This window comes from Siphateles boraxobius, unplaced genomic scaffold (assembly GCF_051911475.1).
Source record: "Siphateles boraxobius isolate OS27281-9 unplaced genomic scaffold, OSU_SipBor_1 13, whole genome shotgun sequence".
Taxonomy (NCBI): domain Eukaryota; kingdom Metazoa; phylum Chordata; class Actinopteri; order Cypriniformes; family Leuciscidae; genus Siphateles; species Siphateles boraxobius.
The window spans coordinates 1,550,684-1,577,478 of record NW_027508733.1 but is presented as its reverse complement, the minus strand read 5'-3'; the positions used below and the strand labels follow the sequence as shown (position 1 = coordinate 1,577,478).

Sequence of the window (26,795 nt, the reverse complement as noted above, 5' to 3'; positions counted from 1 at the left end):
CAATTAATAAAACAATCAAATTACATTATTGCATTATCATTATGCTATTTCCTCGAAAACTGTTTCTATATTGTTTCCTATTTCTATATATTTGACAAATTATTTTATTAAATTTGTATTATTTTGTTGTATATTTTTAGCAACATGGTCCTTTAAATAATAGTAAAAAACACATATATATATATATAAACCAAGTATATATATTTTTTTTGAAGAATAATAAGACGTTTTTTACTATTATTTAAAGGACTATGTTGCTGTAAATATACAACAAAATAAAATAAATATAATAAAATAATTTAAATATATATTTAAATATTAAAATAATATCTAATAATATTTCCCCCTCGTTTATCGGGGCTTTTGTTGGATTTCAGACTACAAATCCCATGAAGAAAAAAATGTATCTGAGTGGATTTGATATAATATTACACTTCAATGATCATTGAATTGATAAAGATAATAAGGCATCCTTCATACAATTGTTAATATTAATGGGAAATTTTCACATTCATAAAATGAAACGGTCCGACACCAAACCTATTTTTCTTACTTTAAAAACTATTTTTAGTTGTATCGTTCTGTTTTGTGTAATTGCACAAGTAAAAAGGCAATTAGAGGTTACGTAACTATTATATAAGATTGTATGATGTTGTATAAAGTAGCACCCTTTTCCTTTTGTCTATTATAATTTTGTTCTATTTTAATATATGGACTTCGAATGAATATGTCTTGTTGTATTATAATGTTTAATGGCTTTTTTAAATAATAAAAATAATAAACCAAATAAAACTACAAATCCCATGAGCACTTCGACGGATTTTTGGCGCGGGTTTACGTTACCGGCGGCCATTTTATTTTCACACCTCCGTTTCATAGACAGCCAACCAGCACTAGGACTACAAACACACGGGTTCATTCAAAAAACTCCACAAACAAAAACTTCCAAACGCCACCGGAAAACCGTTCCGAGTTCGACTCAGAGGCCGTTGCTCACACACCGGGCCGAAGTGGAACACTAAAAGGAGTGTTTATTCGAGGTAAAGTGGATCCGTAGCGTGAATATGGCGACCGCAACCCCGAGCCGCGAGTCTGGCCGCGCGTCGGCCGCGCAGACGCCCCTGAGCCCGACGCGGATCACGCGTCTGCAGGAGAAACAGGAGCTGAGCGCGCTCAACGACCGCCTGGCCGTGTACATCGATCGCGTACGGTCTCTCGAGCTCGAGAACGACCGGCTGCTCGTCAAAGTGTCCGAGAAAGAAGAAGTCACGACCAGAGAGGTGCGAAACCCTTCCTTTGTGCTGATTTTACGATCGATAAATCTGCCCGCTAGCGTCATAGTTTACCTGTATGGTGTTGTTATTATAAATCTTGTTTGTCTTTTATTTACGTTTATTACTATTTTTATATTGTAAATCAGTTTTTTTTTAAATCAGAAGTTTACTTTTTATGTTGTTCTTGAGGTTTAAAACTTACACGGGTCATCGCGATAAAAGATTTGAAAAGTCGCGCGAGGAAGTCGAGTGTTTTTACACTAACATTATCAGCCATGCGCATTTATAATAGTCTTATACCAAAGCATGTGCACATCTAACGTTATACAAAAAAGCGTTGCATGTAAAGGCAAAGTGAAATGCATTCAGGGAGTGGCCGTTGAATTGTGTCCGCATGGCTTCAATTGTTATATAATATGCATTATTTATGCACGTGCCAAACCTTAAGTTGTGCGTTTACGTGTTAAAAGCAGATGTAAAACTTTTCCAAGTATGAGTTCAGGTCTGTAAATGTTTGTCCTGGTGTGTTTGGGCGTTTTCCTCAAACTTTTTTTTTGGGAGTGGCCAAATGCTCTTTTCAAATTTGAATCTGGTCCCCCTCCATCTGCTCCCTTTGTTTTGAATGTTGACCATCAAACTGAAGCCCTCATACATCAAAAATGCTAAAAGAAATAGTTTGAATGCAGTTTGATATCATGCACGATCCTATAGAAGCATTTCGGCTGTATTTCCAACTTTCCAGTTGGATTTACTGACAAATAATGTCTGATAATAAATAGCAGCTTATTGATTTAAATAATTAGTTCGACCTAAAATGAACACTCTCTCTCTCAAATCATTTATTCACAGTTAAGTTGTTAAATACCTGAACAAAATTCTTTAAAATTAAAGTCTTTTAAAGAATGTTTGTAGCCAAGCACTTTTGGGCACCATTGACTTCAATAGTATGGGGCGAAAAAATCGATTTAATTTAATTTTTTGGGTGAACTATCTCTTTAACAATTGAATCCTGAATAGCTTGAATCTTTAATGTCACGCACAATCCTATACGTACACATTTCGGCATACACACACGCTCCGAGTTTCCAACTTAAACTGAGTTTATTTACTATTAATTAGCTAATATCTGCTTATGGTTTAAATGTGAGACTTCTAGCATCCTAAATCCGTTCAGTCGCACTTTATTCTAATCTCGTTGTCCTTTGGAGACGTGTAAATCTGTTGTGTTTTTTGTTGTTTTTGTGCTTTAGGTGTCTGGGATTAAGTCTCTTTACGAGGCCGAGCTCGCCGACGCTCGTCGCGTTCTTGACGAAACCGCTCGCGAACGAGCCAGACTTCAGATCGAGCTGGGAAAAGCCAACTCTGATCTCGAGGAGGTCACCCGGAAGTAAGTGTTGCTCAGAAACGTCTCTTTTAACTGGAGTAAAGTCCATTACTCCCCCCTCTTTTAATCACCTGTGAGGTCAGAGGTCGTCTTTAAACTTAAGTTGGGCTTACTTAACTCGACTTAAATCCGGGTCCATCTGCTCATTTGGATAAACGACTCCTTTTCATCAGAAAGATCCTACCTTAGGAATTCTATCTTATGTGTTTGGTAACCCAAATTCTTCATTTAGCACAAAAGCTTTTACAAAATGACATTTCTGAAGTGCATAATCTTATCTAAACGCATCCTAACTCCACAAAAATCCTAAAAACTGTTGTAACTTTAGGACAACCCCAATGGTGTCTTCACTTCAAAAGTTTTTGAAAGTAGGGCTGGACAAAAAAAAATAGATTTTTCAATTCATGTTTTTTTAAGTTTTTAAAAAAAAAAAATTTCCATATTTATTTATTTATCTATCACCCAAAATCCAGTGTTAGTTTTCTTCCACTGTTCATAGGCTGTCTATTCATTGAATGCCTTTGAAATATAGAGTTGGGTTCTGTTTTAATGTACCTAAAATAAATATAGAGTATAATATACAGGTTTGTGGCTCTTAATTTCTTTTTATTTATTAACCACTTGTAAACTTTTGTTCACTGTTCTTTTTTTATAAATATAGGATTTGTATTACATCTATATAATCATTGAGTCGAATCGAGAATCTAAATCAAATGGAATTGGGTACCCAGCACTATTTGAAAGCTATAAAAATATAATATAGTAAAATCACATAATAATAGTCCTGTCTGAGAATGACGTCACGTTTGTTAATGATTGAAGATGAACAACGATGTTTAATGGTGGAAAGACTTTGTGAACAGCCTTGGTACTTTCGTTCCTTCATGTGAAAGTGTGTATGGAATGACAATAAATGAACCTTGAAATCTGCTGCACTTTGATGACAAAACTGACAAATTACAGACTCCTGTGAAATAAAAGGTTTAGGCTTTGCCTTTTCCACCAAGCTTATCAAAACTTCACTTAATGAAACTCACCGCTTATTTTATTTCTCCTTTTTAATCTTAGTCATTTCTGTTATCGGAGTTTTTCAGTTTTCTTCACAGATGCTGTTTGTTTGCGTGTCGTTGGTTGCTTGGTAACAGACCTGAGAGTTGATTACCGAACTCGATGGATTGGTTTAAGATTTCCTAACTACAGATAAGTTGAGATTTTGTAAGATAGGATAAGAATCATAAATCAACATAAGATTTGCTTGTGTAATACAGATTTGTGAAAAATCCTAAATGAACTTGTCAGATAGACAGACGTAAGATAAGTTAATGTAATACGCCCCCACGAGTCGTTGCGGTTAACGCGTCATCTTTGGTTGATCTGGTTGCTAACGAACGCATGTAAACAGGAAGTGTCTGTTGCTATGTGCCCGATTGCGGGCGCTTGCTGTAAACCACACGAGAGACTCGCGTCATGATGCAAACCTGCAGATTTCACTCGTTTTATCCTCACTGTTTGATTTATAAAGCGATTCAATGTTAGATTTACGGATTCAGTGAATCTAACATTTAATCACTTTATAAATCACCTATAGGTTTCAGTGAAATAGGCTTGTAGAAACACAGCCTGGTAATAATAATGACTACGGTACTATTTATGCATTTTACACAATTATTGTTTTATAATTGTAATCTTTTTTGAATTATAATTGTTAATTATTGTTTTATAATATGGCTTTAATCTTAATTATATTTTACGTTTTTATATGGTTTTCATTATTGGTCACATTTATATTTATATAATTTGCATTTTATAACTTTGTTTTTTTTTAATTAAATGGGTAATTCTAATAATAAAAATATTTATTTTGTTTAAATTGTTTTATAAGATTATGAAATTTTTTTATGAAATAAATATTGTTTTGTATAACTTTATAATTAAGTTTTTCACTGCTCTTATTTTCACATTAATTGTATAACACTTTTAATAATACGCACATTAATAAACGTACTGTTTATTTTTTGATGTTATTGAATATTTGAATGAAGACTGTCAAAGTTTGTACACTTTAAATTGGTGAAATCAATGAGATCAACATGTTTAATGTTCAATTAAACAATTTATGCCATTAATAAAAAAAAAAATCTTTTTAAAACCATTCAGCATTAAAAAAATTTTTGGCCCTTCGGCATCAATAAAACATTGCATCTTTATCACACATTTTCTTTAATTTGCAATAAGAATTGCATTAAAACTGAACAGTAAATTTCGATATGAATATGTATATTAAGCGGCAAATTCAATTGTAAATTGATGAATCAGATTAATTACAAACGCATCATGATTGATGTTTAATCCGCTGACATCCATTCCTAAAGATTGGTTTTTAAATCGTTAGTAATGAAAATATATACAAGGGCTGGGCAAAAAAATTTGACTTTGATTAATCTTTTTTATTTATTTATTTTTATATATATATATATATGTGTGTGTGTGTGTGGTTGATTTCAAAATCAATTACCAAAAGGCACATCTATTTGTTTCCATATTAAAATAGTCTAATAATCAGCGCTATTGTATATTAATCGCAATTAAGCCTCACGTGAGTTGGCAAAGGCTGCGATTTATTTTATGCGCACTTTTTCAGTGACTTGATGGTAGTAAATAATTCATCTGAACACCAGAGGGCGTCACACACACCCATCTGAACACCAGAGGGCGTCACACACACCCATCTGAACACCAGAGGGCGTCTCTCACACATCCACCATACACAGTAAAAGAAATGGACACAGCGACCCCATTGATTTCAACGGAGAAGACTGAAGCACGATTATTGCACTTCCTGTCTGATGGCTGAGCGACTACGCGGGCTCAAACTGAGCTTGACGACAGTCAGACAGTTGTAAATCTTCTAGTAGCTGTGCCAAGACAAATCTGAATCGCATAATTCCTCAAAAACGCTGTTGAAATATTTTGACCTGTTGCTTTTATGGACTCTCTATCTATGTGCTTCTCCCTTGACTTTATGCCTCTATGTCCCAACGATTGCCTCATAGACAGTAAAAGATTGCCTGCGAGCTTCTCCTCCTGTCTATACGGTAATTTCTCTGTGCGACAAAGGTGGGTATGATGCAATCGTTAGCCTAATTTAGCAAAAACAGCTTCTACGGGGTCATAACGTAAGATGTGAAGTTTTGCTACAATGGCGGCTCCCGCGAGGCTTCAGTTTCCGGCTGATGGATTACACCCTTGACATCCATCTGAACACCAGAGGGCGTCACACACACACCACATATCCACTGAACACCAGAGGGCGTCACACACACACACACACCACATATCCATCTGAACACCAGAGTGAGTTGCGTTTACTGAACTGTGCTTCACTGACAAGCAGCGCACAACAAGTAATAACAGCCTTTGCCATTTCAAAATCACCTTAAGCCAAATCAGTGTAATCGCGATTACGTGTAGATTGCAATTAAGCGTGCAGCGCTAGTATTATGCTGACTGAAACTGTTATCGTGCTGCGCTAGTATATACTGACTGAAACTGTTTTCCAGCTACAAGAAGAAGGATGGCGATCTGGCTTCGGCTCTGGCTCGGATCAAGGATCTGGAAGCGCAGTTCAACAAGAACGAGGCGTCTCTCAACACGGCGCTCCGTGAGAACGGCTCGCTGTCCGCCGAACTAGCCGACCTGAAGGCTCACCTAGCCAAAGTAAGTCAAGCACCTTTATACAGCGCTTTTTACAACACTGAGTATTTCAGAGCAGCTTTACAGAGATAACAGGAAAATAATGCAACAAAGTTTGTTTCCAGAAGAAAATAGCGTCACAGTCCAGCTTAAGTAAGTTCAGTGATGTTTCATTTGTTACAAAAAAGTTAATTTAGTTTATTTATATATGTGACCCTGGATCAGAAAACCAGTCATAAGTCGCACGGGTATATTTGTGGCAATAGCCAACAATACATTGAATGGTTCAAAATGATCGATTTTTCTTTTATGCCAAAAATCATTAGGATATTAAGATAGAAGAAATATTGTCCTATCCTAACAACTACACAGCTTTCAGATGATGTATGAATCTCAATTTCAAAAAATTGACCAATGTGACTGGATTTGTGATCCATAGTCACAAATACAGCCGCTCTGAAGAAAACCGTGATGTCATCGTCCAGCTCAATCCTCATATAATGGTCTCAATGCAGACAGATCAATCATATTGTCGAATATTAAATTAAACGTCCCCAACTAAGCAAGCCTAAGTCGAGGTACACTTCTGGCTAACGCAGGTGTGTGTGTGTGTGTGTTGCAGGCTGAAGATGCTCACGGTGTGGCTAAGAAACAGCTGGAGAAGGAGACGCTGATGAGGGTGGACCTGGAGAACCGCTGCCAGAGTCTGTCCGAGGACCTGGAGTTCAGGAAGAGCATGTTTGAGGAGGTCAGTGTGTCCATTAGCCGTCACCATCACACACCGGCACAGGTGATGATGTAGGTGCGGGCGAGAGTAACCAAATGAGTCGGATTAAAAATCAACCAAAAAAAAAAGAAAAGGAAATTCCGCACACTATCAATACTTGCTGGTCATTGTAAAAGCAAACGCATGAACTTCATCTCCAGAGCAGCATTTCACTATTTCATCTGAGAAAACTATCGGTTGACACACACACACTCACTCACAGCTCTTCACTACAACCCGCCAAAATAAAAGTCTGGTTTAACTTGAAGTTGTGACAGAAATGTACATTCAGATGATTAGGTTAATAGCTCGTTTAGAGACCCTTTTCATGATATGCTAATTTTTTGAGATTTTGGGTTTTCATGAGCTGTATGCCAAAATCATCAGTATTAAAACAATAAAAGACCTGAAATATTTCAGTTGGTGTGCAATGAATCTAAAATATATGAAAGTTTAATTTTTATCATTACATTATGGAAAATAAGGAGCTTTATCACAATATGCTAATTTTTTGAGAAGGACCTGTATATTGTGCAGTAGAATTTACTTCTCACCCTTATTCCTAAGAAAAAAACAGTTTTTCTTATTATTATGACTGACACTTTACAATAAGGTTCATTAGTTAACATTAACTAAGAATGAACAATACTACTTCAGCATTTATTAATCTTAATGTTGATTTCAACATTTCCTAATACATTATAAAAATCTGGTTAAGAAACAATGAATGTCTGGATTTTGATTACTAATATTAACACATAATAATAAATACTGTAACAAATGTGTTGCTCATTGTTAGTTAATACATTAACTAATGTTAACTAATGAACTTTATTGTAAAGTGTTACCGGAATAATCAGGCAATGTTTCTAACGTGTTTTAATTTTGACACTAAATCTGTTGTGTATGACTTTCTCTTAAAACTAATATTTTATTTTATAGGGCCCTAAATGTTTTTTCTACTTTTTAATTAATTGATGTTAAATTGTTTCATGACCATTGACCACAGAAAAATTAAAATGTAAAAAAAAAAAAAATGTCCAGGAAAAACTAAGTGTTAAACTGAATAAGTTTTACGAATGCAATTAATTAGACATGATGTTTTTTGAACACTAGAATTTTTTATTTTATTTATAAAAATGGAATTTGAGGAAAAATAAATGATTTCATTAGGCCCTAATTTTTTTAAAGTTCTGATAATAAAAAATTGAATTTTTTTTAATGTTTAACATTTAATTTAACCATTAAATCAGAGTCCAGAAGTGTGTGTGTGCAGGATGGCGTGAGACGTGCAGGCGTCAGGAGAAGCATGTGGTGGAGGTGTGTGTGTGTAGCTCTAACAGCTGTGTGTGTGGGGGGGAGGTGCGGGAGACGCGCAAGCGTCAGGAGAAGTGTGTGGGGGAGCTGTGTGTGTAGCTCTAACAGCTGTGTGTGTGTGAGGGAGGTGCGGGAGACGCGCAGGCGTCAGGAGAAGCATGTGGTGGAGGTGTGTGTGTGTAGCTCTAACAGCTGTGTGTGTGTGTAGCTCTAACAGCTGTGTGTGTGTGAGGGAGGTGCGGGAGACGCGCAGGCGTCAGGAGAAGCATGTGGTGGAGGTGTGTGTGTGTAGCTCTAACAGCTGTGTGTGTGTGTAGCTCTAACAGCTGTGTGTGTGTGAGGGAGGTGCGGGAGACGCGCAGGCGTCAGGAGAAGCATGTGGTGGAGGTGTGTGTGTGTAGCTCTAACAGCTGTGTGTGTGGGGGGGAGGTGCGGGAGACACGCAAGCGTCAGGAGAAGTGTGTGGGGGAGCTGTGTGTGTAGCTCTAACAGCCGTGTGTGTGTGAGGGAGGTGCGGGAGACGCGCAGGCGTCAGGAGAAGCATGTGGTGGAGGTGTGTGTGTGTGTAGCTCTAACAGCTGTGTGTGTGTGTAGCTCTAACAGCTGTGTGTGTGTGAGGGAGGTGCGGGAGACGCGCAGGCGTCAGGAGAAGCATGTGGTGGAGGTGTGTGTGTGTAGCTCTAACAGCTGTGTGTGTGTGTAGCTCTAACAGCTGTGTGTGTGTGAGGGAGGTGCGGGAGACGCGCAGGCGTCAGGAGAAGCATGTGGTGGAGGTGTGTGTGTGTAGCTCTAACAGCTGTGTGTGTGGGGGGGAGGTGCGGGAGACACGCAAGCGTCAGGAGAAGTGTGTGGGGGAGCTGTGTGTGTAGCTCTAACAGCCGTGTGTGTGTGAGGGAGGTGCGGGAGACGCGCAGGCGTCAGGAGAAGTGTGTGGGGGAGCTGTGTGTGTAGCTCTAACAGCTGTGTGTGTGTGAGGGAGGTGCGGGAGACGCGCAGGCGTCAGGAGAAGTGTGTGGTGGAGCTGTGTGTGTGCGTAGCTCTAACAGCTGTGTGTGTGTGTGTGTGTGTGTGTGTGTGCAGGAGTATGGGATGCCAAAAGGGTCAAATTTCGCCACTAACCAAACATGTTGCATTCTCAAAACGCCGGTGTTTACGGCGTTTAAGACGAAAAGACGGAGCAAAGTTCTGTGGTACAAACGCCGCAAATTACGGCATTTACAAGGCAAAATCGCCGTCATTATCGCAGTTTTTTTCTTTATCCAGCCAATGACGCCGCGGGCCATCCATAGTTCGCTGTTATCTGCGGTGCTTCTGTCTGACAAAGATGCCGTAAAAAGCTGCGATTTGTATAATAATATAATCGGCCCCACCCTTTTCTTCAAAGTTCAGCCCATCTAATGATGTAGATAGAAAGACATATGTAGTCTGTCTTAAAGGAGAACTCCGGTCAATTTTAACATTGAGCTCTTTTTTTTGTTGTAAATTTGGAGTGCTGTCAGTACAGAGAACAACGACAAAATCGGTGTTGCCTACACCGTGTTATCCTCTTTTTAAAATTTGCACCCTGTTGACTTAAATGGGGCAAGTTTTAAACCTGCCCAAGCGAAGACCACCGCTGCTCTTGACCATCATACAAGACTGTTATATATTTCACATAAATTATTTATCACGCTGCCATTGCCTTAAAATAGACATTAATATTGATAACAGTGAATAATATATTTTGTGCCACCTTGTTCATTCTGATGTCATATAATATAACAATTATATGATGTTTTTTTTTTTGTAACACTAAATTATTAATTTTCTGTAGAATCAGATTTTCTAGCTTTATTTTTAGGGGATCATTGTGGAGAAAGGGGGCTAAAGATGGAAAATGTAATGGTCATTTTTTCGCCAAGACTTTATTCAGTAATTTTACGGAATATTCCGTTAACCCTAAAACACAACACAATACAATGCCTCAGGAAAAATACACGGGAAAACTGTAAATAAATGATCGAATTATATATATATATATAATCATATAATCCATGCCCTATTTTTATGGACTGTAAATAGTAAAGAGTTGTGAGATGCCGTAAAAGAGTAAAGAGCTGTCAGGAGAAGCGTGTGGTGGAGGTGTGTGTGTAGCTCTAACGGTGTGTGTGTGTGCAGGAGGTGCGTGAGACGCGCAGGCGTCAGGAGAAGCGTGTGGTGGAGGTGGACTCAGGACTGCAGCAGGATTACGAGTTCAAGCTGGGGCAGGCGCTGCAGGATCTGCGCAGGCAACACGAGCAGCAGGTGCAGATCTACAAGGAGGAGCTGCAGCACACCTACATGGCCAAGGTCAGAAACACCACAGTACTGGTTTCAGATCGGTCACCCTGGACCACAAAACACATGGGTCATACGTCAAGTTTATACATCATCTGAAAGCTGAATAAATCAGATTTCCATTGATGTGTGGTTTGTTAGGATAGGACAACATTCGAGATACGACTATTGAAAATCTGGAATCTTGAGGGATCAGAAAAATCTAAACATTATGAAAATCGCCTTTAAAGTTGTTTATTTGTGTTCGCGATTTTGCTGCATCCAATCACAAAAATAAATGTTTTATATATTTACGGTAGGAAATTTACAAAATATCTTCATGGAACATGATCTTAACTTAATATCATAATGATTTTTGGCATAAAAGAATAATTGATAATTTTGACCATACATTCAACATTACATACAGACACAAATATGATTTTATTTATATTCATGTTTTTGTATATATAATGGTTTATTTATTTTTCTGTCTTATTGTTAGTATTTTTGCATTGTGGAATGAGAAACTAGTGGGAAATCATTTCTCTACATGTATATGACGAATAATAAAGAACCTTGAACCCAGTGAACTCCATAGCTTTTGTAACTGTGGTTTTCCCTCTGACTGGATCCTCTCTATCTCTCGTCAGCTGGATAATGCCAAGGTGTCGTCGGACATGAACGATAAAGCGGTTCTCACCGCACGCGAGGAGCTTCAGGAGGCCCATGTGCGCATCGAGAGCCTGAGCTATCAGCTCAACGCCCTGCAGAAACAGGTACCTAAACAGGCTTTTTAATATCATTTTGATGGATATGTATAATATAATTGATATTTATATATTTAAAGTCATTGCTCTTATTTTTATATTTTTATTATTGCTCGCATTTATATTTATCTAATCTGCATTCTATATATAACTTGTTTTTTAATATATTGAATTTAATTCAAATGTTAATATATAATTTTTAAAAACAAACAATAGTTGTCATTATTATAACGTAATAGTATTATATGGCTGCTAATATTGCTCACTAACCCGTTACTGTACTTGCATAAGTTTACTGTAAAAATTTAGTAGCAACATTAAGTTTACCAGGAAAAAAATTATATTTTAATTTAAGAAATGTATATATTAATTCTTAAAATAAGTTTTTTACCTTTGTAATACTGACATTAACACCACGTAAGTCACGTGATGAATCAAAGTTCATCACAAGTAGCTTTTCAGACAAACTGAGGTAAATATAAGATTTACTATCATTGTGATACACATGATAATAAAATAATGCAAAAACAACATATGTAACAAAACCCTTAGGGTCACAACTGATAACATAACTCATTTAGATAAAGACATACTCTGTGACGGTGTCAAATTACGGTTTTGCACTAAATAATAAGATTACTTGTTTTTCACATCCAAAAACTGTACAAGTGTTTCACTGTAAAAGCACATTATTATCCCATTATATTTGTTAGTTTTTCCCTTTGAGGAGTATAAGGGAGCTTGCCGTCAATCAATTAATAGGTTTTTAATGTTGCGTTTTTGTCATTAGAATATATTTGTGCTATATAAGTAATTTTATGACAGAATAGTAATTTCCGAAAGCATCTACATTAGGGATGTGAGATATATCGGCCACCATATCGGTATCAGCCAATATGTTCATTTTTAATGTCATTATTATCGGCCCGATATATTAAACGTATTATTGCCGATAATGTATTTCCTTAAGCTGAGACTCTTCAGATGCTCACTGTTCAACATGATGGTTTTGACTAGCTTGAAATATAATTGGAATCACTTCAAAAAAGTGGCCTTATATCTGAAAGCCGGTTATCGGCTTAAACATATAAGGAATTATCGGTTACTGACGTTCAAATATAAGGAATTATCTGCTATCAGCTTTCAAATACAATGAATTATCGGTTATCGGCTTTCAAATATAATGAATTATCTGTTATGAACTTTCAAATATAATGAATTATCGGTTATCGGCTTTCAAATATAAGGAATTATCTGTTATCAACTTTCAAATATAATGAATTATCGGTTATCAGCTTTCAAATATAATGAATTATCGGTTATCGGCTTTCAAATATAATTTATTATGTTATCAGCTTTCAAATATAATGAATTATCAGTTATCGGCTTTCAAATATAAGGTATTATCGGTTATCAGCTTTCAAATATAAGGAGTTATCGTCTTTCACATATAATGAATTATCGGTTATCGGCTTTCAAATATAAGGTATTATCGGTTATCAGCTTTCAAATATAAGGAGTTATCGTCTTTCACATATAATGAATTATCGATTATCGGCTTTCAAATATAAGGTATCGGCCAGAACGTGTGGAATCATGGTTAACTGCAACATGTGCTGCACATGCAAGGCTGTCATGTTGTATCCGTAAATCCCTAATCTACATTGCTGTATTTACGTTGATTGGTAGGATTTAGCCAAATTAAATTTCCATGATAACCCAAAAACATTTGAAACGTTTATTTTCTGAGTCTTTGTGTAGGATTAGAAGAAAACGTCTTGTTATTCAGTCTCAAAGATGTTATCCGTCATTCACGGCGCGTTTTCTCTTCCCCCCCCACCCCCCCCCCGCAGGCGTCAGCCGCCGAGGAGCGCATCCGCGAGCTGGAGGAGATGCTGTCCAGTGACAGGGACAAGTACCGGCGACAGCTGGACGCCAAGGAGCGTGAGATGGCCGAGATGAGGGAGATGATGCAGCAGCAGCTCAACGAGTACCAGGAGCTGCTGGACGTCAAGCTGGCCCTGGACATGGAGATCAACGCCTATCGCAAACTGCTGGAGGGCGAGGAGGACAGGTGAGCGAACACACTCCAACAACACATAATCATCGAAAAATTACAGGAATGACGACCTAGACAGATTTTTCACAGCCTTTGGGTTTTTGAATTGTGCTTGTTTGATTGCTTACTAGGCCTTGAAATGCACCTTAAACACACCTGTGGCCAAAAATGCCATCAATTGAGGAAGCGTTTTAGGCGTCAGGCACATTAGAGTGCGTTTCTAATACTATTTTAGACTTCAAAACGTAAAGGATTAGTTCACTTTAGAATTAAAATGTCCTGATAATTTACCCCCCACGATATTTATGTCTGTCTTTGCTTGTGTCCAAAAAAGTACTTGCTTACAGTACTTGACTTTACTTCTGTCAAGTAAAGTCACAGGAAAACCCTTGAAAACAAATATATTTATAAAGAGGTACTTGAGAAGTGCTTGAATACAATATACAGATGTCAACATTTTAAGTGAATCTAAAAAATTAATCAAGTTGTTCTAAAACAAGAACGGGTTTTGTTAAAAATTCATGTATAACGTTGATGAAAGGTTTTGATCCACTTCAAATGTTGACTACTGTATATGAAATTTCATTTTTTTTTTTTTTTTTTTTTTTTTTTAAACAATCTTTTCACACAAAGTTAACACTGCAGCCCATCTGATAAACCCCCATAAGACCTTTCTTGATAAGAATTACTCCAACATTATGATATAAAATATTATTTATTAAACAATATTAGCCATTGCAAACTTTGTATTTAATATATATTATAAAATAAGTTGTAAGTTGTGTTTTGGATGCCTTATATCTGTAATTTGAGTTTTAAAAATCCTTAAATACTAAAGATATGGTTTGATAAGTGCCATCTCTGATTGTAGTCCTTGAAAACCAAAAAAGTAGTGCTTGAAAGTCCTGAAATTTTTCTTTTATTACAGTATCTCTACAAACCCTGTTGCATGTGCATTCAAACGCCTGTGGCCAAAACTGCCATCCGTTGAGGAAGCATTTTGGGCGTCAGGCACATTGGAGTGTGTTTCTAATGTGCCAACTGCTTTACAAAGTCTAAAATAGACATTGCAAGTATTAAGCAGCTCACTACACTGCATCTTGATTTAAGAATGTTTAGATATTTGTACTGAAAAAGAGAAAAATATAAACTAAGTCTTTTTTAGTCTAAATCTTTTTTTTAAATCTAAATTTTTGCATTTACTTCTGAAGCAAAATTAAATAAGATATTAAGTCTTGTTTACTGGAAAGATTTATCAAAGTTAAGCGAGTTTGAAGAGTTAAGGTTTTCTTTTTTTTTTTCTCAAGATAGTAAGACTTGTCGTTACAGTTTGAAAGTGATATCTTTGTCACAGTATAAAGTTTCCACAGTCATTGCATATGCTAGACTTTATTCGTACCATTTTGATTTATTGGTTTATATGATTAATCTTTTTACCATTTTTAGAATTTGAAAGGTAATAAAGAAATTGTTTTGATATCTCTCATTGTAATCCTTGAAAGCCAGAAAAGTAGTGCTTAAAGTCCTGGAATTTCATTTTACAGTATCGAAACCGGTTTTAATAGAAAACGAAAACATTTTGAAACGCGACTGACATGTCTTGCTAGGCAGACTAGCCATCAGACAAGCTTGTTTCCCAAAAACGCTGTCAAAGTAGGAAGCTCACTCGGTTTTGTGACTCATTTAGTTTGATAATGCACTCAAACTGGCTGTTCGTGAGTGTTTTGCACTGGTTTCTCACTGCTGATGTCATTCTGGCAGCTGATTGTTATCATCATCGTTCATCTGCGGCCCAGAACATGTTCAGGAACGCTCCACTTCACATTTTTGCTACATACTTGACATACTTGAAGTTCTGGAATGAGTAAGGTAGGTTGTAAAATGTCACGCCGGAATGATAATTGTGTTTCCTGCTCGTGTGTGAGCAATACGATAAAGCAAGTTGTCAAAAAATAAGTCCGAGAGCTAATTTAGCATGAAGACGAGGAGACCAGAAGGCAGCTAGGCCATCTTGAAGATTGAGATGAGTTCAGGATAGTCTGCAGTTGAGATATTTGGAGGACCGATGATAGGAAGGAAAGGTAAGCGCAGTCACACAAACATTGTGTTTTCATGGTGCGGTTGCCCATTCGTCGTTCTTATGGTCCGTTCGGACCAAGAACAATAACTATAATATAGTTTTAATAATTGTGTGAGGGTGATAAACTACACTACACCTATGATAACAGATGAATGAAATTGTTGGAATGTCTTTCAAAACTGGTCTACTAGAACAGGTTTTCCTGCTTGAATGTTGATTATTTTCCTCATATTCTCCATTGTTGCGGCTCCTCTCTTCCCAGTCTGTCAGTAACGCTCTGTTTACTTCCTGTCCCTATGAAGCTCCTCCTTCTGAAATGCACACTGTGCTCTGATTGGTCGGCTGGATTGGTGTGTTGTGATTGGCCGAGTGCTTCGAGTGTGTTTGGGAAATGTCCTGACCCTTACCATAACCACCAGTTTAACACACTACTAACTAACTCAACCAGGCCCCGCCCCTTTATTCTGCGTATGAATTATTATGAGGAATATTGTGAGGTGTTTGAAAACTCAAGACTACAATGGAAGCGTTTCAGGGAGTTCAGAAACACTGATATAGAGAATAACTCCTGCTGGAGGAACGTTTTCATGCTCAAACAGCAACATCACACACTAAAGAAGCGTAACAGGTGCTCTATAAAGTAGCATGTAATCAGGGTTTGTACAAAGTGGAAATTTAAGTTCTGGAAAACCCTTGAAAAAAAGCCAAATTTATGAAGAGGTACTTGAAAAAGTGCTTGAATTATTGAAAGACAAAATACGTCTTCATAATTTTTCCGATGAAACAATATTTTCATTCAAAATTAATGCTGAAGCCCATCTGATTAATATATATATATATATATATATATATATATGACATTTCGCATGACTATGAGCGTAATATTGCTCATATTAATATCCAAGTATATGATACAGCTTTCATTCTTCAGCTCAAATAAATATTAATGAGGAAAATCAGTTTGAAAGAGGAAAGTGATATCTTTGTTAGTTTCCTTTCAATGGTTAAAGTTTCCACAGTCACTGCATACTTTGCATCTCTTTCTTTGTACCATTTTGTTTTATTAGTGTGTTTTTTTTTTAATCTATTTACCTCTTTTCGAATTTAAAGATATTGTTTTGATAAGTGAGATCTCTTATTGTAGTCCTTGAAACCCAAAAAAGTCCTGAAATTTAATTTTAAAGTATCTGTAGGCAACAAAACGGCAGCTCATGCTTATTTATAATAAACAGAATATCATCGTTGTTGTGTGAACGGGCCTCACTTTTACACGTGCTCCTGTTGATTTCGGATGCGTAATCCGCCCGTGTCCCGTCTCCTCTAGGCTGAAGCTGTCGCCCAGCCCGTCCTCTCGGGTCACGGTGACCCGCACCTCAGCCAGCAGCACTTCTGCGTCTTCACGAAGCTCTCGCGCTAAGAGAAAGCGTGTGGAGCTTGAGGAGGAGTCCAGTGCTGGCCCGAAGTTCCAGGTCAGCCAGGAGGCCGAAGCCACGGGGAGCGTCAGTGTCGAGGAGATCAACCTGGATGGGAAATCAGTGACCCTCAGGAACAACTCGGACAAGGTACTGTGAATTTGGGGAAAATGCCATCACTTCACGTTTTAAAGGGGTCATCGGATGCCCATTTTCCACAAGTTGGTATGATTCTTTAGGGTCTTCCTGAAATTTTGTAACATACTTTGGTTAAAATTCCTCAATGGTTGTGTAAAACAACACACTTTTTACCTCCTCAAAAACAGCTCTGTTCACAGTGACACGTTTTCGCTGCATGTCTCTTTAAATAATGAGCAGCAGCTCTTCCGTGAGGCGTGTCGACACAAGACACTAAAGTTTTGCCTTGGCGGACAGTATACATTATACAAACGGCTGAGGGTGGAAATATGCTAATATGGGAAATATGTTAATACGGGACAGTCCGTCAGCATGAGCAATATGACATCATATTGCTCAGAAAATCCATACACCTTGATTATTGAGTGTTTAGACTCTTTGAGGATTAAAAAAAAAGAGTGAATGGATTTTTTTCATTGTATGGTGGTTGTGTCCACACACTGCAAAGACACATTTATATGCAAAAGTAAAATTGAATTTTGCATCTGATGACCCCTTTAAAGCAAGAAAAAATGGCCTGTCAATTTTGGGCTTTACGGTTTTATTACTGACTGTATTCTGAAGGTTTTTACTGATGGGGTTTGTTCATATATCATTAGTATTTTTTATGCAACCTTTTATTCCTAAAAACATGGTAAAAAAAAATCTGTCTGTCAACAGTATTTTTTGATTTATGGAGTGATAAAAAGACAAATCCAAAATCCCCTTTCATTAAAAGAAGATTGAATCTGGCTTTATCCAGTGTTTAGATTTCTGTTTTGAAAATAAGACAATGCCTCATTTGCATATTTAAACAACATTTCTGAAAACTTGTTATACAAAATGTACTTTTTCACATTGATGATTAATCGTGTTCACCTGTGGTGTCTTGCTTTGTATTTCATAATTTTATCCCAAATTTAGGATCAATCTCTGGGAAGTTGGCGACTAAAGAGACAAATTGGTGATGAAGAGGAAATCACCTACAAATTCAGCCCTAAGTTTGTCCTGAAGGCCGGTCAGACGGTAACGGTAAGTGAATTGGACCGTATCTCATTTTTGCTCCAACTCAGGATGTTTTCTAGTTGTTAAACTGTTGGTTCTGTGAAAGGTGTGGAGCGCCAACGCCGGCGTGTCCCATAGTCCTCCTTCAGACCTGCTGTGGAAGAGCCAGAGCTCTTGGGGAACCGGAGAGAAGATCCTCACCTCATTGGTCAACTCCAGCGGAGAGGTATGAGGAATGCCAGCTTGCTTTTCGGCCTCTGATGCTTTTCGGCCTCTGACGAAACTTGAACTTTTATTTGCAGGAAGTGGCAAAGCGAACCGTCACGAAAAGCGTGCTGGAAATGGAGAACGGTGATGATGAGGATGGAGATTTTGGAGATGAAGATCTCTTCCATCAGCAGGTAATAGTCGGAAACTGTAAACAGAAACAGATTTTATTTAGGTTAAATATTTAAAATAAAGTTTGCCTATGGTGAGTACCATATTTGATACATCAGGCTCTTATGGCTTATATAGTGTGATATAGTGAGAATATAGAGGAAATAAAACCTTCAGTTTTATTCAGAGACTCAAAGTGAGCAAAAACATGCAAATTGTTGCAGATGCTAATATTTATTTGACCAAACAATAAAATGAAATTCCAATGCTGTTAATCAATGAGAACAGTGTAGCAGATACTTGCATAAAATGCATATAAATATCAATATCTGCCAATAATATGTCTTTGTAAGATGATATTTAAATGCGTAGTTTGATCACAGCTCTTAAAGTCCCCCTGTACTCAATAATTGTATTCCTTAAAACTCATCTTTGATCACCAAAATGAGATATTTAAATGTTTTTTCCTTAAAGTTCTTCATGCCTTTAAGCTTGAATGTAACTCGACACCCTTGCCACATTTAGTATATGCGGATCTATGAATATGCAAATGAGCCCCGCCTCCACTCACTCACTCACTCAGAGATCCACTCGTTGACGATCACACGTTGATCTGATTGGTTACAAGGTAGTTTGTGACGTCAGAAACGCCAGCGATTTCAAAGCGTGTTTTTGAGACTGTCTTTGGTTCACTGCAGTTTTAAGGAGGAAATACTCAGCAATGCTGTCGACTTATGAATTTACACATGGTTTGTCTTAAAGCATATTAAAAACACCACATAGACATATAAACAACATTAAAATCTTGATTTTCGCCACAGGGGGACTTTAAATCATAGAATGCAATACAATGATGTTTCAGAGATGAACAAATAAACCTTCCTCAAAAGCCTGATGATCATATTTGATACTCATGATTTTTCTAAAAAATGTATGATAATCAAATAAAGCGAAGCTGCTTCATATTTGATAACAATATCAAAGTTATTACATTCACTTGATAAAAATCCAATTTGACAGCATACAGACACATGAAGGAGGACTTGTTTGATTACAATAAAAGACTTTTACTTGATAAGAGTCTAAACCATCAATCAGTCGTAGATTGTGTTTTTCAGCAAAGTTTGGATCATTTATAGGCCATAGAAATTGGTTTCAAATATGATACGGTAGATTTAATGTAATAACCTTCGCTGAATTTGCTCTTATTTTTCAGGGCGATCCAAAGGCCCGATCCAGAGAATGTGCCGTCATGTGATGGAGCACCTTTAGTATTTTCCTTCCCACGATTCAGTCTTTTTTGTAGAGCCACTACTTTTTGTATTCTTCGATCATGAGTTCATAACACCCCCTCCCTCAGTCCTTTATTTCTACGGACCTCATTTGTAAAGCCAGTCGATCTACTCGGCTCATAAACGAGTAGTCTTGATCACCGGAGAACGAGTCCAACGACCTGAAATTAGAAAGTATTAGTGTGAGCAATCTGCATATTCATGTCTATGAATCATGTTCTCGTCACTCATGAATGGGGTTATTATTATTATTATGACGGTGAGCTCATGTTCTGTAGTGCACTATAGCCCGTAACTGACAGCTGTCAATCTTGTGTTGATTTTTTTTGTTTTTTGCTTCGCCAACCAGACAAACAGGGTGGAAACTAAATCAAATTGCTTCGTTGACTTCTAAATGATTACTCCCACCATTTATCTTCATATATCTTCTTGTTATTTACAAGTAGTATTATGTATGTTTAAATCAGCGAATGTTGACATTTCTCAAGCCCACAATCTAGTCAAAGTTCATACGAGCGAATGTTATACAGAAAAGGTATGTCCACATACTACAACTACAACATGCTTAATGTTCAAAACATTTTCAGTTCATGTGAATGTAGTTGAATCGATCATGTGATCAGTGTTTTAAATTGACTTACAAAAAAACACAGATTTACCAAAGAAATGGACGACGAATGAAACCAGTTTGACTTGGTCATACTTGCCTTGTTTCTCGCTTGCTTTGCTCAACTTGTCGATACACTCCAGATGAACCGAGACCCGTGATCTAGAGTAAATCGGCATCATCCACCCTGTCAGTTCTGTTGCGTTTCACGTTTAAAACTTACGTTAATTCAAATGTTTCTCGGACAATTATGCATGCAGCGAATATTTTTATATGAATGGAGGAATGGATCGGAGTTGTTAGGGTGATGCGGACCGCAGTTTGGTTTTTAGCTATAATCGTATATTTTTGATAGGTTTGTCCTCAGGATTTTTAAAACCCCAGTGCGCAAGGAAATCTTTACATGGATTTCAAATATTTAGATCAAATGTCTTTCTTGTGAACATATTCAGTGCAGTGTGTACAAAAACGAATTGACTTGGGAAACATTTTTACGATTTCTTTCTTTTTAAGGTTATTTTAATTGGGTGTATTGTAATCTTCGTGTTTACTTTCTAGGGTTCTTCTAAAGGTTCTGTGAGAACGAATTGCCTCATTTGAGACACAGATTTGTGTCAAAATTCAGTGAAAATGAGCTCAAGTAAAGTTGTATTTGTGTACATTTGTTACTTGGCCTCTGAGCTAATAAAATCGATCTTTTTTTTAAAGTTGTTTACTTCCACATCTGTGAATTTTAAATCTAGCTTCTGTTAGTTACAAACACTGTTTTCATAAGGAAAGTCATTTCCTTGTTCTGTTCAGGTTTTATTAGACAGGGCTGTGACTAATGTAGCGGATACAATGTGCTTTGGTGTATTTGATACGAAATTGTCAATCCGTGTTTGTAACGATCTACTGTAAAGTAAACAAAAAAATGCTATTTGAACTGCCATCAAAGGTACAGAAATGTGAGTAGAAATTGAGCCATAAATTGTGAACTATGAATCAAATTTGTTATGGGGTCAAAATTCGTCATTGTACGAGGACTTTTGAAGGGCTGTAAGAGGAAGGCGCATGCCAAAAGTGTCATTATTTGTGATTTTGATTTCCTTTTTTTTTTTTTTTTTTGCATTATCCAATAAATGTTTTACATTACGTTGTGCCATTGTGGGTCTGTTAATGAATACACGGTCTGGGTCTGTTTTAAAGATGCACTGATGTATCGGCCAATAATCGCTATCAGACGGTTGTTTAAAAACAGCCGATTATAATCCTGTCAATCAAAAGTGCGGAAAAACATTTCAGATTGCAACTCACACTGTGTGTGAAGAACAGCTCGTGTTGAATTTGGGGCAAGTTAACGTGAAAATAACGCTTTAAAACAGTTAAAAAATAGCTTTATTTGACCCTGTGACTCGCCTGTAGTTCAAGACAGGGTTGCAGATCCGAGGATCAGATCAGATAATCTCAAGAGTTTGTGCTTGTTACTTCTGATAAGATTTTTCAAATTCTGTACGTTTTTTCATGAAATTCACACAAATGGCCCTTGACGCTCTTGATTGTGATGACAGATCGCTGTAGCATTTTCTTCCACTTTAATACAAGTCATATCTAGAAAAACATGCATGAACATCAGAAGGTACGTTGAAAGATACAGTAAAACTTACCGAAATCTGTGTCATGACTCGTGTAATCACTCAATCTGTGTTTCAACCATGTTTTTAAAAGTACTTGAGTATTAAGAGTACAAGAGTAGATTTTCTAAATATTACATTACTAGTCTACTGCCACAGTGCTTACATTTATGCACAGAAACGTCCTACATGGAGTTATGAAAAATGTTAATACCTTGGAGAATGTAAAAGGAATTGAAAGTAAAATCAAGTCATTTCATCTTTTTACCATGTTGCTTTATTTAATTTTTGGGGGGGTCCCGTCTTTAAATGCGGGGACAACACACACACACACATATATATATATACACATAGCCAGAATTTTATGTATACAGGCCTATTCTGGTGGGTGCGGTGATGCGGTGGCGACTAATGTAACATGTTAGGTGCTGCGTCCCAATTCGCATACTATTCGTCCTAAATAGTATTCGAAATTAGAATTAGTGCGTCCCAAATCGTAGTATGTTGAAATGAGTGTTCCAAAGATAACCGGATGATCTACTTTTTCCGGTCAGAATCCGAAGTGCAGATCGATGCGCAATCTAACGGCTGATATTGCCCACAACCCATCGCGCGTTGGACGAGGATTCGATTAGAACTACAAACACGAGTGAAAAGTGTTAAAAAAAACTACAGACATGGAGGACGCGCGAGTCCGGTGGTTATGTAGAAAGGTTTAGATAAAGGGGTTTGAGTGGGTAATTATCAATATCTAACATTACGAAAAATTATTTATTCAATGTTGTCTACATTATATTGCATCTGCAGCAGCGTTGTGAACTTTTTAAAGATACGTTTAGCCATTGACTTTTAAATGCATCATTACATTCAAATTGCAAACACATGAGGAGAGTCACCGCATTAATGACCCACGGCTGCAGACCAAGGTGCCACAACATTTCTCTCCGAAACGGTAGGAAATTAAATTAGATTGAATGGAGGATTTTAACTGTGAAAAGATGATTGACAGGGCAGTTTACGGTGGCTGGACGCACGCGACAGAGCTGTCTGTTAAAGATGACGAAGTAGTATGTCCCGAAGCTTGCCTACTCTTTTGCTACACACTCATAAGTATGTACTTTTTATTCACAAAAAGAGTACATACTTTTAGGTCGTAGTATAAGTAGGCGAATTGGGACGCTGCCAACAAAGCACCTAAAAGCTGTCACTAAGAACCGGCGGCAAAAGTAATGATTATGAATATGTAAAATATAGCAAGGAGACATTTTAATTGTTTATTAATAAACAAGTGTTTTCTTTCGTTTTGAATTGTTCTGTTTAAAAGTAGGCATGTCTGTGAGGCAAGTAGGCTACCTAATAGGCTGAGTTTCGGTTCATTTATGAGACAAGCTCCAGTTCACTCGCTGGCGATTCCATTTCTTATCTATCGTCTGCTATATTTACTTCTTATTAAATCCAGGCAATTGGTTGATGAAACATTGATTAAAATTAAGATACAATTAATGCAAAACGAAATTCAGGTTAAAGAAAGGTTTTGTGTTTTCTGTTTGATGTCTCTGTGTAAGTTTTAAAGCATATTTACGTCGCTTTCATTGCGCTCACGTCCGTAACGGAGAACACTTCCATAACATTGTTTTTTCCTCATAAATGCAAACCCAAAAAATTAAATAAAACAAATATTTTATGTACTGTGGAGAGTGAGACTGAGCGCCAACCCTTCTTCACCCGCTGGGTAGTAGCCTACTTTGGTTTGCGCAGTGTAATTCACACAATCAGTAAAAAATATTTTGCCTCCTAAAGTTTTTTTTTTTTTTTTTTTTTAAGTAATCAGAAATCCCTCTTGGCTACGCCACTGCCACATTTGAACCTGACTGTGTTAAACACACCGCATACTCAACAACATCAAAGCAAATGCTTGGCTTACATTAATGTGTAATATAAAATCTGACCATGGAGAACTTTGGCGGAAATCTGAAGGTGATTGCTGATAGGCTGTCCCAATCAGTGGCGCCTGCACAATCCAATCACGTTTGAGAGGGAAACAACAAATTGAGGGTTTCCGAGATTTTTCTTTTTTTCCTTTTTTTAAGTTTTTTTTTTAGACGTAGTAACGGGAACTCACGGTTATGGATAGAAATGTAGCGGAGTAAAGAGTACAATATTTGCCGCGGTTATGGATAGAAATGTAGCGGAGTGAAGAGTACAATATTTGCCGCGGTTATGGATAGAAATGTAGCGGAGTAAAGAGTACAATATTTGCCGCGGTTATGGATAGAAATGTAGCGGAGTGAAGAGTACAATATTTGCCGCGGTTATGGATAGAAATGTAGCGGAGTAAAGAGTACAATATTTGCCGCGGTTATGGATAGAAATGTAGCGGAGTAAAGAGTACAATATTTGCCGCGGTTATGGATAGAAATGTAGCGGAGTGAAGAGTACAATATTTGCCGCGGTTATGGATAGAAATGTAGCGGAGTTAAGAGTACAATATTTGCCGCGGTTAAGGATAGAAATGTAGCGGAGTAAAGAGTACAATATTTGCCGCGGTTATGGATAGAAATGTAGCGGAGTAAAGAGTACAATATTTGCCGCGGTTATGGATAGAAATGTAGCGGAGTAAAGAGTACAATATTTGCCGCGGTTAAGGATAGAAATGTAGCGGAGTAAAGAGTACAATATTTGCCGCGGTTATGGATAGAAATGTAGCGGAGTAAAGAGTACAATATTTGCCGCGGTTATGGATAGAAATGTAGCGGAGTAAAGAGTACAATATTTGCCGCGGTTATGGATAGAAATGTAGCGGAGTAAAGAGTACAATATTTGCCGCGGTTATGGATAGAAATGTAGCGGAGTAAAGAGTACAATATTTGCCGCGGTTATGGATAGAAATGTAGCGGAGTAAAGAGTACAATATTTGCCGCGGTTATGGATAGAAATGTAGCGGAGTGAAGAGTACAATATTTGCCTCTCAAATGTACTTGAGTAAAGTCATGAGTACTCCCCAAAAATGATACTCGAGTAAAGTACAGATCCCTCAAAATTATACATAAGTACTGTACTGAAGTAAATGTACTCCGTTACTGTCCGGCTCTGCTAATATTATAGTGTACCACAATGAGAGGTTCCCTGAATCGTTTGCAGCATTATTTGGGAGAGATTTTGTTTTTTTCTTAAGAAAAATAAAACTATCGGCCAATATCATCCTGAATGATCGGTATCGGTGGAGAAATGTAGTATCGGTGCATCTCTAGTCGGGTTGTCAAATTTGCTCTGAAGTTAAAAAAAAAAATGTTTACAGGTTTTTGAAGTTGAACTCTTTAGATGAATGAAACGAAACAGGACTTAATGTCCTGCCGGAGAAGACTCGGGTGACTTGTTTGGTTTGTACTTTCATAAAATGGCTGTAACACCAGGAAAGTTTTCAAATCAGTATTTGGAGATAATATATGTGTAAAAACATGTCTGGCTGATATGTGACACGATCTACAGGACATTCAACCTAAGCCTGATGCATGAATTATTCAGCGGTGTATACATATCAGAGAATCAGATGTTGCAGATATGAATAATTCAACAAATTGTCATGTTTGGTTTGAAATACAGATGCACCAAAAGCAACTAGAATGCTGTTAAACGAAGGCATTGCAATATTGTGCCACAAACAGCGTTGCATCACTCGTGTGTCCATCACTAATATATTCTGCACTCATTACCCACAACCCATTTCTCTGAAAACACTTTCAAAGAAATTCTGAACACTGAATCAAATCTAAAGCAAACCTTGTGTACACAGTAAAAAAAAAAAAAAAACGTTGGGAGTGTTTTCCAAAAATGTTTTTAAAATGGTTCTAGTAATAACCCGGCTGTTGGGTAACAACATGTTTTATTGTACACTTGTGTATTTTGAATTTATGCACACATTATATGTACATTTACATTAAATTCTAGACTCTCCAATACTTAGTTTCTAATTTTAAAATAAATTTGTTGAGACATATTGTTATAGTTTTGTACAAATAAACAATCTGCATTTGAAAACTGTATTTAATTTATTCAAATATTGTCATATATAAATAGTTAACCTAACTGTTGGATTTCTCTCAACCCAACTCAATAAGTTAAAATAACCCACAAGTTGGGAAGGTGCTATATCTCCCCATGGCTGGGTTACTCGTTGTTAACCCAACATTTTTTTTTGAATTTTTTTGAATTTATTTTTTATTTCACCTTGTTAGGAAGCTGGCACTTAAAACACCAAAACCCATTTCACCACTAGAGCGCGCCGCGAGCCTAAACTACAGCTTTTGCATGTTTGATCTCTATTGATGATTTTTACTTTCTCGTTCTGACCTCAACAGTTGTTTTCTGCAACGCCTCTGAAAACGAATAATATGTTTTTTGCACAGCCAGCGACAGGAAGGATAGATCAACAGCTGGTCTTGGCTGTTCCAGAGGAAAGGGTTTCGGTGTGAGTGTGTTTGTACCAGACACACACACACACACACACTCCTCAATCTCTGCTGTTCCCACTGTCTCTCAGTCATTAGTGCACCTCTGCCTGCAGTAGAAACCCCATCGCCTAGAGCCTCTCTCTCTCTCTCTCTCTCTTTCATTCTCTCTTTCTTCCACCCACCCACCCCCATCACACAAACGCTGGCCGTCTCCCACACACC

At 37.3% G+C, this 26,795-nt stretch overlaps 1 protein-coding gene across 1 annotated transcript; it reads left to right on the top strand.

Moving 5' to 3' along the window:
• The first annotated feature begins 847 nt into the window (after window positions 1-847).
• Window positions 848-21,643, top strand: lmnb2 (lamin B2). Its single transcript, XM_077225915.1, has 12 exons — window positions 848-1,280; window positions 2,525-2,661; window positions 6,219-6,375; window positions 6,974-7,099; window positions 10,592-10,762; window positions 11,383-11,508; window positions 13,353-13,573; window positions 16,963-17,200; window positions 18,152-18,259; window positions 18,339-18,458; window positions 18,535-18,633; window positions 19,827-21,643. Exons 1-12 carry the CDS (start codon window positions 1,065-1,067, stop codon window positions 19,866-19,868), a joined length of 1,761 nt encoding a protein of 586 aa, XP_077082030.1. The 5' UTR covers window positions 848-1,064; the 3' UTR covers window positions 19,869-21,643.
• The last annotated feature ends 5,152 nt before the right edge of the window (window positions 21,644-26,795 follow it).

What these genes read in the sequence shown, in the direction of transcription:
- lmnb2 (XM_077225915.1), top strand. Translation starts at nt 1,065, where the DNA reads ATGGCGACCGCAACCCCGAGCCGCGAGTCTGGCCGCGCGTCGGCCGCG. An exon ending in AAGAAGTCACGACCAGAGAG is followed by an intron (nt 1,281 to 2,524) that starts GTGCGAAACCCT and finishes TTTGTGCTTTAG; the next exon opens with GTGTCTGGGATTAAGTCTCT. An exon ending in TGGTCAACTCCAGCGGAGAG is followed by an intron (nt 18,459 to 18,534) that starts GTATGAGGAATG and finishes TTTTATTTGCAG; the next exon opens with GAAGTGGCAAAGCGAACCGT.